Source organism: Thamnophis elegans, chromosome 12 (assembly GCF_009769535.1).
Source record: "Thamnophis elegans isolate rThaEle1 chromosome 12, rThaEle1.pri, whole genome shotgun sequence".
Taxonomy (NCBI): domain Eukaryota; kingdom Metazoa; phylum Chordata; class Lepidosauria; order Squamata; family Colubridae; genus Thamnophis; species Thamnophis elegans.
Genome location: NC_045552.1, coordinates 56,165,683 through 56,182,863, shown reverse-complemented (window position 1 = coordinate 56,182,863; position 17,181 = coordinate 56,165,683). Strand labels below are relative to the sequence as shown.

At 47.7% G+C, this 17,181-nt stretch overlaps 1 protein-coding gene across 1 annotated transcript in view; it reads left to right on the top strand.

The window, feature by feature from the left end:
• LOC116516016 (heparan-sulfate 6-O-sulfotransferase 2-like) overlaps window positions 1-15,985 on the top strand; it is a 102,637-nt gene extending 86,652 nt beyond the window's left edge. The window contains exon 2 of the mRNA XM_032228362.1: window positions 14,550-15,985. Within this exon, the coding sequence (XP_032084253.1) occupies window positions 14,550-15,249 (700 nt within the window). The 3' untranslated portion in view covers window positions 15,250-15,985. The remainder of the gene's footprint in view (window positions 1-14,549) is intronic.
• Window positions 15,986-17,181: the final 1,196 nt, after the last annotated feature.

The following is a 17,181-nucleotide window of genomic DNA, read 5'->3' as shown; positions in this document are numbered from 1 at the left end:
AGATGATAGATAGATAGATAATAGATAGATAGATGATAAATAGATAGATAATAGATAGATAGATAATAGATAGATAGATAGATAGATAGATAGATAGATAGATAGATAGATAGATAGATAATAGATAGATAGATAGATAGATAGATAGATAGATAGATAGATAGATAGATAGATATGATTGCCTGGTCTCTTCTGATCCAGGCACAACGCCAATTCCTCCATCCAGATCAGGGTCCCCCAAACTTGGCCCCTTTTAAGACTGGTGGACTTCAATTCCTATAGCTGGCTGGAGAATCCTGGGAGTTGAAGTCCACCAGTCTTAAAAGGGGCCAAGTTTTGAAGACCTCTGATCTAGATCGTGTGGGTCAGGGAGGGGGGTCTACTTTTTAACATGTTTCTTTCTTGCTTTGGTTTTTATAGCCGCGCTGATATGCTCACTTTCTACCTTTGGGGATTAAAAGCGGGTTTGTCTGGTGAGCCTCGGCCTGTGTATGCTGTCTGAATGGGGCAACTTGGGTCAGTTTTTGGCTTTTGTTGAGTACCTGGCTCAAGGGCTCAGAGCTTCAGGATTGGTCCGTCCATCTGTCCGTCCTTCCTCCTCCCTCCCTTTCTTCCATCCTTTTTTTCCTCCCTTTCTTCCCTTCCTTTTTTCCTTCCTCCCTTCCCCCCGTTTTTCCTTCCTCTTTTCCTCCCTCTCTTTTTTCCTTCCTTCCTTTTTTCCTTCCTTCCTCCCTCCCTTCCCTTTTTTCCTTCCTTTTTTCCTCCCTCTCTCCCTTTTTTCCTTCCTTTCTTCCTCCCTCCCTCTTCTCTTCTCTTCTCTTTTCTTTTCTGCAAGAAACCCACTTGAAGGGGGGCGAGACTGACAGCTGCAGAGGTGCGCTGGTATTAATTAACTTATCCTGCCAAGAGCATCTGTTGATTTGTTTTTACAGAACTGTGATGAGCCTGATTAAGATTCCAGGGGGGCAGCCCAGCGTCCCAGCCCTCCCTCCGAAGGGAAGGGGCAGGCCGCCCGTCAGCCGGAGAGGCGCTGAAGGGACGGCTGATGGATTTCTTGTTTGTACATCGCTGACAGCATCGGGGAGTGTTTTTAATTCCCCCCCCCCGCCCGCCCGCTTTGTAGAACAATGAGTAGCAAACTGTTTTATTTTTTCATGCAGCCCCCTCCTCATCCCTCCTTCCTTCCTTCCTTCCTCCATCGTACTTCCCCCCTCTTTCCTCTCCTCCTCCTCCCTCTCCCTCCCTTTCTCTTCCTCCCTTCCTTCTCCTCCCTTTCTTTCTCCTTCCTCCTCCCCTCTCTCCTCCTCCATCTCTCTATCCCGCTCCTCTCCTCCTTTCTCCTTCCTCCTCCCCTCTCTCCTCCTCCTCTTCCTTCATCCCTCTCTCCTCCTCCCCTCCTTTCTCCTTCCTCCTCTCCTTCCCCTCTTCCTCCCTCTCTCCTCCTCCTCCATCCCTCTCTCCTCCTCCCCTCCTTTCTCCTTCCTCCTCCCCTCTCTCCTCCTCCATCCCCCTCCTCCCCTCCTTTCTCCTTCCTCCTCCCCTCTCTCCTCCTCCTCCTCCTCCTCCATCCCTCTCTCCTCCTCCTCTTCCTTCATCCCTCTCTCCTCCCCTCCTTTCTCCTTCCTCCTATCCTTCCCCTCTTCCTCCTTCTCTCCTCCTCCCCCATCCCTCTCTCCTCCTCCTCCTCCATCCCCCTCCTCCCCTCCTTTCTCCTTCCTCCTCCCCTCTCTCCTCCTCCTCCATCCCTCTCTCCTCCCCTCCTTTCTCCTTCCTCCTCCCCTCTCTCCTCCTCCTCTTCCTTCATCCCTCTCTCCTCCTCCTCCTCCCCTCCTTTCTCCTTCCTCCTCTCCTTCCCCTCTTCCTCCCTCTCTCCTCCTCCCCCATTTTTGCTCCCACTCCAGCCAGCAGAAAAGAGAGAGCAAGACAGACAGAGAGAGAGAGAGGGAGAGGGAGAGAGGGAGCTTGCATTTGAAATATAGATCTGGGAAGCCATTAAAACAGGCTGAATCAATCTGGAGCCTCTGAAATATGCATCTCCTGTTTTAAAGACACCTGGAGGTCACTCTTAGAGGTCCAAAGACGGAATATTTCTCCCTTTCCTCCTTCCCTGTTTTTTGGCCCCTTCAATTAATATCCCATAAGTGGAAATGTGCCCCCCCCCAAAAAAAAATCCTAGAATTAGAAGAGATGCAGAGGCCACACAGATCTTCTCCGTTCAGAAACCACAGAGTTGGAAGGGACCTTGAGAGGTCTTCTAGTCCAACCCCCTGCCTAGGCAGGAAACCCTATACCATTTCAGACAGATGGCTATCCAACATCTTCTTTAAAAAAATCCAGTGTTGGGGCATTCACAACTTCTGTTCCCCTGATTGATTGTTCTCACTGCCAGGAAGTTTCTCCTTAGTTCCAAGTTGCTTCTCTCCTTGATTAGTTTCCATCCGTTGCTTCTTGTTCTGCCTTTTGATGCTTTGGAGAAGAGAACATAGAATAATAGGATTGGAAGGGACCTTGGAGGTCTTCTAGTCCAACCCTCTACCACTTCAGACAAGTGGCTCTCCAGTCTCTTCTTAAAGGCCTCCAGCGATGGGGCGCCCACAACTTCTGAAGGCGTCAGATGAGGCTAAAACCAACCTTGGTTACTAACAGCAGTGGGGTGACACGAGGCTGGATCCAGGCGGTTGTTACCGCCTCTCTTCGGGAGGGGAACTTCCCCGCCGCACTGAAAGCGGCGGTGGTGAGACCCCTCCTAAAGAAGCCATCTCTGGATCCAGCTGTTCTTAATAACTATCGCCCAGTCTCCAACCTTCCCTTCCTTGGGAAGGTTGTTGAGAAGGTGGTGGCCTTCCAGCTCCAGCGGTCCTTGGAGGAAGCAAACTATCTCGACCCCTTCCAGTCAGGCTTCAGACCCGGTTACAGCACAGAAACCGCTTTGGTCGCATTGACCGATGATCTTTGGAGAGCCAGAGATGGAGGACATCCCTCCATCCTGGTTCTCCTTGACCTCTCAGCGGCGTTCGATACCATCGACCATGGTATCCTTCTGCGACGACTGCGGGAGGTGGGAGTGGGAGGCACCGTGTTGCGGTGGTTCTCCTCCTACCTCTCGGACAGGTCGCAGTCGGTGTTAGTGGGGGGGCAGAGATCGTCCCCTAGGCCCCTAACATATGGGGTGCCTCAGGGTTCGGTCTTATCCCCCCTACTATTCAACATCTACATGAAACCGCTGGGAGAGATCATCCGAAGGCACGGGATAAGATACCATCAATATGCGGACGATACCCAGTTGTATCTGTCCGCCCCGTGCCAACTCAATGAAGCGGCAGACGTGATGAACCGAGGCCTTGAGGCCGTTATGGACTGGATGAGGGCTAACAAGCTTGTACTCAACCCAGAAAAGACCGAGTGGCTGTTGTGCTTCCCTCCCAAAGATTCGACCAATATTCCATCACTCAGGCTGGGGGGTCAAATTTTACACCCCTCAGAGAGGGTTCGCAACTTGGGAGTCCTCCTGGATCCACAGCTATCTTTTGACCACCACCTGACGGCTGTGACCAGGGGGGCATTCGCCCAGGTTCGCCTGGTGCGCCAGTTGCGACCCTACCTGAATCGGGAGGCTCTCACAACAGTCACTCGGGCCCTTGTGACCTCTAGGCTGGAATACTGCAATGTGCTCTACATGGGGCTGCCCTTGAAGAGCATCTGGCGACTTCAGCTAGTCCAGAACGCGGCCGCGCGAGTGATTGTGGGTGCACCTCGGTTCACCCACATAACACCTATCCTCCGCGAGCTGCGCTGGCTACCTGTCGATCTCCGGATGCGCTTCAAGGTGCTACTAGTCACCCATAAAGCCCTTCATGGTAGTGGATCTGCGTACTTGAGAGACCGCCTCCTGCCAATTACCTCCCTGCGACCAATTAGATCTCATAGATTGGGCCTCCTCCGAATTCCATCGGCCAGCCAGTGCCGGCTGGCAACTACAAGGAGGAGGGCCTTCTCAGTAGTAGCCCCGACCCTTTGGAACGAACTCCCCGTGGAGATTCGTACCCTCACCACCGTCCAGCCCTTAAGAACTGGCTAGCCCGTTCTGGCCTGGGGAGAACTGGCTAGCCCGTCAGGCCTGGGGACAAAGATAGCCGCCCCTCCCGAATGATGAATGAATGTTGCTTATTATTTTTTACTATATGTGTCTACGTCATTGTTTGTATTCCCCCTTCCTGATTTTTATGTGAGCCGCCCTGAGTCCCCTCAGGGAAAAGGGCGGCCTATAAATGTTAATAAACATTCCAAACAAACAAACATTCCAAACAAACCTCCGTTGCGAATCTGTTGGGAACAGGCTAGTTTTACCACCTCGAATGAGATGGAGGAAGCGAGGAATCAATCATCTGTTTTAATAGGGTGACTTTGATGTGCAGAGCGAGACACAATCACCCTGACTTCCCTTCCTGCAGGCTTGAGGATCTTGTGAATCGGAAACCCATCAAGAGATCCCTCCCTGATCCCATAGGGCTTTCCCCAGACGATTCCTTTGATTTAGTCTGTTCTGACCCAGGCTTCCCAAGAGCCTGAAGCAAAGTCCTTGTCCCGACAAAAAAAAACCCTTTTATTAATTGACTGTGAGTTCTGCTCATCCACATCCAGCAAAGTCTTTCAAAAGAGGATTTACAGTCACAGACCTCATCTGGCTTGGAGAGCTGCCAGGCCGAGATCTGCAGAACTTGGCAAGGAGTCTTGGAGAGTCAGGAACCAATGAAGCGAACTGATTGTCTCCTGCAAACTCCACTCCCCTTTCGCTCCTCTTTTATCTCCTCTGGGAGGGGCCATTCACCGTCCACCTGTGGCCTTACTCCCAAGTCGCCCCCTGTTCCTTAGCTGTTCCCTTCGTCTGGCAACTTTGCGCACACTGGGAACAGGCTCCAGCTGTTCTTCTGCCTCACTGATGTCTGACTCTGAAGGCAGCTGATAACTGGCATACGGCCCTGGCCCCCTCTCTGCCTCCGACACAGAGCCCTCATCGGAGCCTTCCCCAGACTCCAGGACTGGCCCAGGTTCCTCCCCAACCCTCCTCACTGTCTGAATCGGCTGCCAGCTCCACTGGCAGGCCACAACATCGTCTTCTGGAGGGGTAGAAACCCCACATCCCCAATTCCCTAAAATAGGGAGGATTAGAGGAAAAATAGAGGACCCCCAAGCATGGAAAAGGAAATGATGGGGTTTTATTTTTTGCTGGCTAGCCAAGGGCTTCCCCAAAACCCCGCAGCTTCGGTGGGGCCCTTGTGCTGTGCAGGAAAAAAAACAGTGTATAAAATATTCTAATTGTTGGTTCCAAGATTCCCGGGGAGTCCAGGGACTTGAGATCATTACAAGCCTCTGCAGTTCTTGCCAAACGTTTTGCGAGCGACTTAATCAGTTATGTGGTGGCTGCCGGCCCGGCCCCGTTTTAATTTTACGGCACTGATTAAGTTTCCTTAAGCTAATATGGGTTGGTTTTCCAATCCAATTAAAGGAGAATCCCCTTCCGCTACGGGGGGGGGGGGGGATACCAGAGAGCTGTTTGGTGGGCTGCTTCGGTAATATACGTGTATGTGTGTGTGTGTATAAGTATGTATGTGTGTGTGTATATATATATATATATATATATATATATATATATATATATATATATATATATATATATATATATATATATAATGTATATTTGTTATATTTATGCTGATAAATAAATAAAGGGAGACTAGTATAGATCTATTTCAAGCTATTTAGCTCTCATCAGCTAGCCATACCCAAGTTTTTGGGAATCGAACCTGTGCTCTACTTGGGTATGGCTTGGGTATGGCTAGCTGATGAGAGCTAAATAGCTTGAAATAGATCTATACTAGTCTCCCTTTATTTATTTATCAGCATAAATATAACAAATGTAACAAAAAAGGCAACAGTAAAAAATATTGGGTTTCTGTCTGGATGGACTCTTGTGACGAGCCTAATGACAGAGAGTGGAAGTGTGACCTTCCTCCCACACTTGGGCATACCAGGGGTTGTGACTTTAAGTATATATATGTATGTATGTATGTATGTATGTATGTATATATGTATATATATGTATGTATATATATATATATATATGTATGTATGTATGTATGTATGTATGTATGTATGTATGTATGTATATATATATATATATATATATATATATATATATATATATATATATATATATATATATATATATATATACACTTAAAGTCACAACCCCTGGTATGCCCAAGTGTGGGAGGAAGGTCACACTTCCACTCTCTGTCATTAGGCTCGTCACAAGAGTCCATCCAGACAGAAACCCAATATTTTTACTGTTGCCTTTGTTATATTTTGTATTTATCAGCACAAATAAAAACACACATTATATATATATATATATATATATATATATATATATATATATATATATATATATATATATATATATATATATATATATATATATATATATATATATATATATTTAGTGTCACAACCTCTGGTATGCCCAAATATGGGAGGAAGCTAGCTGCTTTGGGCTTACCAGGGGTTGTGACACGAAATACATACCTATTTCCCTGGCTCAGCTGATAAAGGAGGAGAACCTTGTGGCTTAGTGGTTAACACAACTGCTTAATATGCAATACAGCACAGGTTCTAATCCCAGTAAGGGTATGGCTAGCTGATGAGAGCTAAGTAGCTTGAAATAGATCTATACTAGTCTCCCTTTATTTATCAGCACAAATCATCGAAGGGTTTGATTTTTTGTAACATGTGGGGGCAGATCACAATTGAGCCACCCTGTCGCTAAGTGAAACATTTGCGAAGCGAACTTTGCCCCGTTTGTTAAACAGTTGTTAACTGAATCGCTGCAGTTATTAAGTCAGTAACACGGCCGTTAAGTGAATCTGTTTTCCCCGTTGACTTTTGCTTGTCAGCAGGTCGCAAACGGGGATCGCATGACCCCGGGACATGGTGACCGTCGTAAATACGAGTCAATGGCCAAGCATCCAAACGCTGCTCACGTGACCACGGGGGTGTGTGCTGCAACGGTCGTTAAGTGTGAAAAACGATCATAAGCCACTCTTTTCAGTCCCGTTGTAACTTTGAACTGTTGTAAGTCGGGGAATCCACCGGTTACCGGCTTAATCTTTGGGGGGGAGCTATGATGGGACTGCACCCCCCCCTCCCCGTCCACGAATTTGTGGTCCAAATGGGAGGGGCTAAATGCTGTGGCTCCTCCCCCGTGGCAATCTCAACTCAGAGGTGACCAACCAGATAAATCAAGCTTGAGCTGTGGCAAATGGTGTAAGGGGAGGGGGGGTTAGACTAGATGACCCACAAGGCCCCTTCCCACTCTGTTAATCTGTATCTAAAGCAGTGTTTCTCAACCTTGGCAACTTGAAGATGTCCGGACTTCAACTCCCAGAATTCCCCAGCCAGCAAAGCTGGCTGGGGGATTCTGGGAGTTGAAGTCCGGACATCTTCAAGTTGCCAAGGTTGAGAAACACTGATCTAAAATGTGGAGATGATTTCCTGATGGAAAAATGGCGTTTTGTGCAAAATTGCAGCGCCCTGATGATTAAGCAGGTCTCCACAGACAGTGAGAGTGGCGGGATATAGTTTTGCTGCCAGTGGAAAAGTACAATTTCATTATTAAAACGCCCCGGTGCTCTCACCTGTAATTAACTTTGGAACACTTAGCATTCTTCGGGTGCGCTCCGATATTAATTTTCCCCTCTCTTCCTTTTTCTCCCCCCCCCGCCCCCCTTTTAAAAAATTAAACAGGAGGAGGAATACTTGCTGCCTCGCAGGATCTTAAAATAGCAACTCGCATCTCCCATTAAAATGATCTCCTGCTTTGAATGTGCTCGCGCATCCCCCTTTAAGCACACTTAAGCTGTGCTTTCTTCATTCCTTCCCTTAATCAAATATTTGGAAAAAACGTCTAAGGCGAGAGAGAAAGGGAGAAGAAGGCGTTTTTCTGCAGACGGTTTTATTAAAACAAACGGGGGGCCTTTGTTTCGAAGGAAGTCTCCAAAACTTCCTAGCTGTTTTAGGGAAGGTTTTTAGGGAACGCCCAAGAGAAATTCCTAAGGTCTTCCTAAGGGTTAGGGTTAGGGGTTAGGGTTAGGGTTAATTTGGGATCACCATCTTAACCTATGGAATGACCTAAGCTGTTCATGGGATGGTCAATCCATTTCCTTGTTGATGGATCCAAGATGAGCTGCATTACTAAATTAATACAATACAATAGCAGAGTTGGAAGGGACCTTGGAGGTCTTCTAGTCCAACCCCCTGCCTAGGCAGGAAACCTTATACCGTTTCAGACAGATAGCTGTCCAACATCTTCTTTAAAAAAATGTTGGAGCATTGACAGCTTCTGGAGGCAATTTCTGTTCCACTGATTAATTGTTCTAACTGTCAGGAAGTTTCTCCTTAGTTCCAAGTTGCTTCTCTCCTTGATTAGTTTCCACCCATTGCTTCTTGTCCTGCCCTCAGGTGCTTTGGGAGAACAGAACATAGAATAATAGGATTGGAAGGGACCTTGGAGGTCTTCTACTCCAACCCCCTGCCTAGACAGGAAACCTTATACCGTTTCAGACAGATAGCTGTCCAACATCTTCTTAAAGACTTCCGGAGTTGGGGCATTCACAACTTCTGATTCCACTGATGAATTGTTCTCACTGTCAGGAAATTTCTCCTTAATTCTAAGTTGCTTCTCTCCTTGATTAGTTTCCACCCATTACTTCTTGTTCTACCCTCAGGTGCTTTGGGAGAACAGAACATAGAATAATAGGATTGGAAGGGACCTTGGAGGTCTTCTAGTCCAACCCCCTGCCTAGGCAGGAAACCTTATACCGTTTCAGACAGATAGCTGTCCAACATCTTCTTTAAAAAATGTTGGAGCATTGACAGCTTCCGGAGGCAACTTCTGTTCCACTGATTAATTGTTCTAACTGTCAGGAAGTTTCTCCTTAGTTCCAAGTTGCTTCTCTCCTTGATTAGTTTCCACCCATTGCTTCTTGTTCTGCCCTCAGGTGCTTTGGAGAATAGTTTGACTCCCTCTTCTTTGTGGCAACCTCTGAGATATTGGAACACTGCTATCATGTCTCCCCTAGTCCTTCTTTTCATTAAACTAGACATACCCAGTTCTTGCAACTATTCTTTCAGACTTCAGGAGAGCCACAAATCTTGTAGAATAGAATAGGAGAGTTGGAAGGGACCTTGGAGGTCTTCTAGTCCAACCCCCTGCCTAGGCAGGAAACCCTATACCATTCCAGACAAATAGCTGTCCAACATCTTCTTAAAGACTTCCAGTGTTGGGGCATTCACAACTTCTGGAGGCAACTTCTGTTCCACTGATTAATTGTTCTAACTGTCAGGAAATTTCTCCTTAATTCCAAGTTGCTTCTCTCCTTGATTAGTTTCCATCCATTGCTTCTTGCCCCGCCCTCAGGTGCTTTGGAGAACAGAACATAGAATAATAGGATTGGAAGGGACCTTGGAGGTCTTCTAGTCCAACCCCCTGCCAAGGCAGGAAACCTTATACCGTTTCAGACAGACGGCTGTCCAACATCTTCTTAAAGACTTCCGGTGTTGGGGCATTCACAACTTCTGATTCCACTGATGAATTGTTCTCACTGTCAGGAAATTTCTCCTTAGTTCGAAGTTGCTTCTCTCCTTGATTAGTTTCCATCTGATGCTTCTATTCCTGCTTTCAGGTGGCCCAACAGGTTTCGTGAGTTGGGCAAAGCCCGAATAAGCGGAAGCCATCTTCCCCCTTACCACGAAATGTCCTTGAACACGTCTAAAATTGCTGATTAAAAAAGTTTTAAAGCAGACACCTGGGAGGGGGAGGAAACCTGGCAGTGTTTGGCATTTCCTTCTAAAGCCATCCGCCAGCTCATTCCCGGCCCCTGGCATTTCTCTGCATTCAGCCGATTCCCCGCGGCCCCGGCTACACCTTCCATCGGCAGGTGTCAGGAGCATCCAATCCCTGCTTTGGGCTCGGCGTTTTCCCCCGCACCAACAAAGTCTTGATTGGAAAAGCCGGCTGTGGCTCCCCTCTCTCTCTCTCACCGGTCTCGGTGCCCAAAGGAAGACGGCAAATTTTGCTGGAATGTTTCTGGGCTCCGCAGATGCGGCTTCCATGCCTCTCGGGGAGAGGAGAAAAGCTGGCTCATCGTTGTTCTTCCCTCGCAGCTGTTCTCCTCCTCCTGTCTCGAGATAAAGGATTCGGGGGGTAGCGGAGCTGGGATCTGGGGAGCGTCTGCCTGTCGAACAGCTTGGCACATCTTTATTTATGAAGTTGTGTGTTTTTCGGCTAACCTGTTCCTTCCTGGAGAAAATCTCCCGCCGGCCTTGAAGGAGGCAAGTGATTCTTGACGTAACGACAGCGCATTTCACATGATCAACATCAGACACTGGGAAACTGGCAGGTACTTGTGACGGTTGCGGTGTCCCGGGGTCATGTGATCAAAGAAGTTGTGAATGCCCCAACACTGCAAGTCTTTAAGAAGATGCTGGATAGCCATTTGTCTGGAACGGTATAGGGTTTCCTGCCTAGGCAGGGGGGTTGGACTAGAAGACCTCCAAGGTCCCTTCCAACTCTACTATTCTATTCTATTCTGAATTCTATTCTATTTGTCTGAAGTGGTGTAGGGTTTCCTGCCTAGGCAGGGGGTTGGACTAGAAGACCTCCAAGGTCCCTTCCAACTCTGCTATTGTATTGTATTGTATTGCACTTTTGAAACCTTAGCAATAGCAATAGCAGTTAGACTTATATACCGCTTCATAGGGCTTTCAGCCCTCTCTAAGCGGTTTACAGAGTCAGCATATCGCCCCCCACAGTCTGGGTCCTCATTTCACCCACCTCGGAAGGATGGAAGGCTGAGTCAACCTTGAGCCGGTGAGATTTGAACCGCCGAACTGCAGATAACAGTCAGCTGAAGTGGCCTGCAAGTACTGCACTCTAACCACTGCGCCACCTCGCCACCTTGCTGACAAGGAAAGTCAATGGGAAATCCCGATTCACTTAAGTGCCATGTTACTAACTGAGCAACTGCAGTGTTTCACTTAACAACAATGAGCCTTGATGGCACAGTGGTTAGAGTGCAGTATTGCAGGCTCAAGGTTGACTCAGCCTTCCGTCCTTCCGAGGTGGGTAAAACGAGGACCCAGATTGTTTGGGGGCAAGAGGCTGACTCTGTAAACCGCTTAGAGAGGGCCGTAAAGCACTGTAAAGCAGTATATAAGTCTAAGTGCTATTGCTATTGCTAGCTCTGCCCACTGTCAGGAGTTCGATCCTGACCAGCTCAAGGTGGACTCAGCCTTCCATCCTTCTGAGGTGGGTAAAACGAGGACCCAGATTGTTTGGGGGCAAGAGGCTGACTCTGTAAACCGCTTAGAGAGGGCTGAAAGCCCTATGAAGCGGTATATAAGTCTAAGGGCTATTCATCATCACAATGAACTTATTACGACCTGTCTATTTTGTCCATAAAGCATTGGTGACTGAATACAATTAAAATGTAAATTATAAAACATAAAAATAAATGCAATGTACTTAAAATCAGAGGTATAATTACTCTGTAATCATTATTGTAAAAAATATAGTTGACAAATGCTTGGTAAAAGGCCGGCCTTCCTTCCTTCCTTCCTTCCTTCCTTCCTTCCTTCCTTCCTTCCTTCCTTCCTTCCTTCCTTCCTTCCTTCCTTCCTTCCTTCTTATTCCCTTTCTCATTCTCCTTCCTGGTGGCACTGTGGTTGGAATGCAGTACTGCAGGCTAACTCTGCCCCCCTGCCAGCAGTTCGATCCTGACCAGCTGAAGGTTGACTCAGCCTTCCATCCTTCGTCAGTAAAATGAAGATCCAAATCGTTGGGCCGGGGGGGTGGGGGGGCAAAATTCTGACTCTGCAAACCGCTTTAAAAGGGGCTGTGAAGCGGCGCATAATTCTAAGGGGTGCTGTTATTGCTGCCACATCAAACGTGGGTGGAGTTTCAATCACACCATCGTAGCTGCTATCTTGATTTTCCCTTTTCCCTTGTCTTTTGGGGGAACCGTACTCTGAAGGTATTTACGCGGTGACGCATATTGTGTTGTTGGTGTGCTGGGGCTTAGGATGGTGCATTTTTTGTGTTTTCTGGGTGAGAAGGTGCTTGTTGGGTGGTAGGGGTGCCATTTGACATATAGTGTGAAGAGTAGATGGGTTAATGCCATTTTTTTTTATAAATTTTTATTTTAAACACATAAGCACAACAACAGAAACAGACACATGACTTAAAACAACATAGGAACAAGAAGTTCCATCGTATATCATACCGCAGTTCCGAATCGGTTTCTTTGCAGTTAGTGTTTTCCCTTCTATACATTTCTATCTTGCGTTCATGATCTCCTTGTTCGTTATCCATTTTTATGTACAATTCTTTATTTATTTATACTTAGCTACTTATGACCAAATATTATTTACCTATATTGTGCTTTATATTCTTACTGTCATTTATTCTCTTACATACAATTATAGGTATACATTCACATAATTATTCTTTTTCTTTGCCATTCTTACACTTTTGTTATTCCGTTTAAAAGGTTATAAGGTATAGTTTGGATTGCTTTCTTTACCATCCCTGGCGCCTGTTGTGACACCACCTTATTTTCTCTTTCTTTTCTTTTCTCTCTCCCTTCCTTCTCTACTTCCTTCCTTCCTCCTCTCCTTCCCCTTCTTTCTTCTTTCTTTTTATTCCTTTTTTCTTTCTTTCTGCTTCCGTGCTGTTTTGATTTCTGCCACTCGGGAAGAAACCCTTAAAATGTCTTCGGTCAGAAGGAAAGTTGGATCTGCTAATCCCTGCAGATTTTCTGTCCTTAGAGGAGGGGGGGGGGAGAGGAAACGAACCAACTTGATTCACTGGGAATTCCAGTTGCAGCTATTGATTGATTGATTGATTTTATTACATTTATATGCCGCCCTTTTCCCCCATAAAGCTCTATTACAATGATCTGCTTTGGGTACTCCGAAGCCCATCTTGCGAGGCTTTGGTGCATTTCAGTTTCTCTCCTCCTTTTGGGGGCGTCTGGGAGAGATTGTGCTTTTCGCTCCAGATTTTAAGGAGAAAGTTTCACTTTTTAGCTATTTGCTTCTGCTAAAAGAAAGGTGGGCTCTGGGGGTTTTTTCTTTTCATGGAACAGCGACCTCTTGTGGCGTAGCCTAGTAAAGCGACCAAGGGGAGGTCGAAATGAAAGAATTTTGAATTTTTGTGAGTTTTGCAGTTCTTGTTTTTGTGATAGTTTTTTGGGCCTGGGTCGGTCTGACGTCTTCGGTAGCGGTTCCTTCAGCATTCTCCTTTCCTGCCCATTCAGTAGCTTGACTTAGAACTGATAAATACAGGTAGTTCTCGAGTTACGACCAAAATTTCTGTTGCTAAGAGGGACAGTTATGAAGTGAGTTGACCCCCCCACCCCAGCCCATTCTAGCCAAAGTTTTTTAAGTAGGTCACTTTGGCTGTTGACTTAGTGATGTAGTTGTTAAGTAAACCTGGCTTCTCCATTGACCTGGCTTGTCGGAAAGTGGGGATCGTCATAAATCTGAGCCGGCTGCCAATTTTGATCCCTTGATGACCACGATGGGGATGCTGCAACCACTTGCGAAAGTCACTTTTTTCCGTGCTGTCGTAACTTTGAACGGTTACTAAATGAACTTTGTATGTCAAGAACCACCTGTAAATTACCGTATTTTTCGGAGTATAAGACGCACTTTCCCCCCCCACCCTAAAAGAGGGTGAAAATTTGGGTGCGTCTTATACACTGAATGTAGCCCTGCCAGCCCCCACCCTTTGGCCTCTGCCTGCCAGCAATTTGCCTCCTTGCAGCAAACAGCCTGTTTCAGTTTCAGCTTCATCACAGCCTGATTAGCACAAGCAGCTGATTGTTGGTTGGATCAGCTGTTTCAGGCTGTAGGGATTGCCATTGCCTATTGCCGCCTCCGCTTGCCCCATTTTTGACTTCCACTTCCCATTTTTGGCCTCTACGCGCCCCGTTTTCAGCTTCTGCGTGCCCCCATTTTACACCCATTCTCAGCCCCGCTGCCCGGGACAGGTGGAAAATGGGGCATGCGGAGGCAGAAGCGGGGCGTGTAGAGGTTGAAAATGGGGTATGGAGGCTGAAAATGGGACGCGCAGAGGCAGCAATAGGCTATGGCAATCCCTACAGCCTGAAACAGCTGATCCAACCGACAATCAGCTGCTTGTGCTAATCAGGCTGTGATGAAGCTGAAACTGAAACAGGCTGTTTTCCGTTTGCTGCAAGGAGGCAAATTGCTGGGAGGCAATTTCCCCCCCCCTTGTTTTCCTCCCCAAAAGCTAGGTTCTAGGTCTTATACTTCGGGGCGTCTTATACTCTGAAAAATACAGGTAATTCAGTGGATTTGAATCGGGCAGGGATGGACCTCAACCTTCCCAACTGCAGTTGCTTCTCAGTGAAGCTCCCACGGAGCCATTCTCTCCTTAAAGGTGCTTTCTCCTTCTTCTCCTCCCTCAGGAATTACTACTACATCACCATCCTGAGGGACCCGGTTTCCCGCTACCTGAGCGAATGGAGGCACGTCCAAAGGGGAGCCACCTGGAAGGCCTCCTTGCATGTCTGCGATGGACGGTCACCCACGTCCGAGGAACTTCCGAGCTGCTACTCGGGGGACGACTGGTCGGGCTGCTCTCTGCAGGAGTTCATGGACTGTCCCTACAACCTGGCCAACAACCGTCAGGTCCGCATGCTGGCTGACCTGAGCTTGGTGGGCTGCTACAACCTGTCGGTCATGCCGGAAGAGCAACGGAACAAGGTCCTCCTGGACAGCGCCAAGGAGAACCTCAAGCGCATGGCCTTCTTCGGCCTGACGGAATTCCAGCGGAAGACCCAGTACCTCTTCGAGAAGACCTTCAACATGAACTTCATTTCGCCCTTCACCCAGTACAACAGCACCAGGGCCTCCAGCGTGGACATTGAGGGGGCCACCCAGCAGCGGATCGAGGCCCTCAATTTTTTAGACGTGGAACTCTACGATTATGCAAAAGACCTTTTCCTCCAGCGCTACCAGTTCACCAGGCAGAAGGAGCACCAGGAAGCCCGCCGGAAACGGCAGGAGCAGCGGAAGGTCTCGCGGGCCAAGCTGGGACGCAGCAGAGAGCAGGACGGCCAAAACGCCACCGCGGATTACATCGGGAACGTGGAACAGTGGCGATGAGCGGGGAGGGGTGGCGGAGAAGGGCACGGAGCTAGGCGCTTCTCCGGAAGAGGTGGGGGAGAGGTGGGGGTGGCGGCCTTTTGCATTCAGTGTTGTGCTGTAGATGGGCGAACTTTTTAATCTGTGTTGTCTCGGATCTGTCCCTATCAAGAAGGAAGGAAAATGTTGGGCTCTTAGGCTACCTTCTTGGGCATTCGCCATGATGGCTTGGCAGATCCCAAGTGGGAACAGCGAAGGCTGAGCTACAAGGATTATGATGGGGGGGGGAAGGAGGAGGAGGGTTTCCTGAGATGGGAGCGTCACAGGGGAGCCATTTCTGCATTTTATAAGGTGGCCTGAGATTCTGGTACTTTTTTTATATGCCATCCAGGTCTCGGAGATCAGAAAAACACAGGGGAAAAGGGGGTATTAAACTGGGCAGTGGGTAGCTGCAAATCCATTTGTTTATCCCTTTCGGTATCCCCAATTGTAGAAGCCAACAGTTTTATTTAATGCTCTTCATTTAATCTTTTCCATTGCAAAATATGCTGTGCCTCTTGGCTGTGGCCCATGGGCTGCCTACTTCTTCCTTCCTCGGAAGGGGTCTTTGCTTGAGGAGGTGGGGCTTCTCTTAAGCTCCTCCCCTGACACCCGGCCAATCCAGGCCGAAGGGGCCTCCTCTGGCCACTAAAAGCCTGGCCAGGGGTGGCCGAAGTGAGTCCAAAGGCAGGATGACCTCCCTGTGAAGGCATTGCCACATCAAAACTGTCATCTCACGTCAAGTTCCTGCTTTTAAGATCTACTAGCCTGTTGGAGAATGGAGGTCCAAGGCCTCATTTCGGTGGAAATCCAAGACTTAATTGTCACACACCTACACGCACGCACGCACGCTCGCCCGAAGGGATTTTCGAAACTTCAAAAAGAACCATTTTCAGATCCCTTTTTTTAAAGCACTTGGCTTCATCAACCTCTTTTGAAAGGCTGCAAAACAGCCGCAAAGCAAAGAGATGTTGGGTTGAGGCACAGAGGGGGGCAAAGCTTGAGGAGGAGAAGAAGAAGAAGAAGAGAAAAGGTTGATGAGTGTCTGGTGTAAATTGGCTTTTAGCAAAGACGGGAAGATTTGGCCTATCAATATTTAATCACTTTTTTAAAAGGAAGAGTCTTGACTGCTGCTGCTGTTGATGGAGCTTAAGTTTGCTTTATTTCAGGGGAGAGGGAATGAGAAACAGAGAGAGAATGAGAGCGAGACGGAGAGAGAGAATGAGAGAGAGGCAGAGAGAGATACAGAGAGAGACAGAGACAGAGAGAGAATGAGAGAGAATGAGAGAGAGAGAGATAGGGAACAAGAGATACACAGAGAAAGAGAGAGAACGAGAGAGACAGATACAGAGAGAGATGCAGAGACAGAGAGAATGAGAGAAAGACAGAGAGAGAGAATGAGTGGGAGACAGAGAGAGTGAGTGGGAGACAGAGAGAATGAGAGAGAGAGAGAGACAGACAATGAGCGATACAGAGAACGAGAGAGACAGAGAGAGAGAGAAGAGAAAGACAGAGTGAGTGAGATACAGAGAGAACGAGAGAGACAGAGACAGACGAGAGATACAGAGAGAGACAGAGACAGAGAGAGACAGAGAGAGAATGAGAGGGAGAGAGATAGGGAACAAGAGATACACAGAGAAAGAGAGAGAGAACGAGAGAGACAGATACAGAGAGAGATGCAGAGACAGAGAGAATGAGAGAAAGACAGAGAGAGAATGAGTGGGAGACAGAGAGAATGAGAGAGAGACAGAGAGAATGAGAGAGAGAGAGACAGAGACAGACGAGAGATACAGAATGACAGAGACAGAGAACGAGAGAGACAGAGAATGAGAGAAGAGACAGACAGAGTGAGTGAGATACAGAGAGAACGAGAGAGACAGAGACAGACGAGAGATACAGAGAGAGACAGAGACA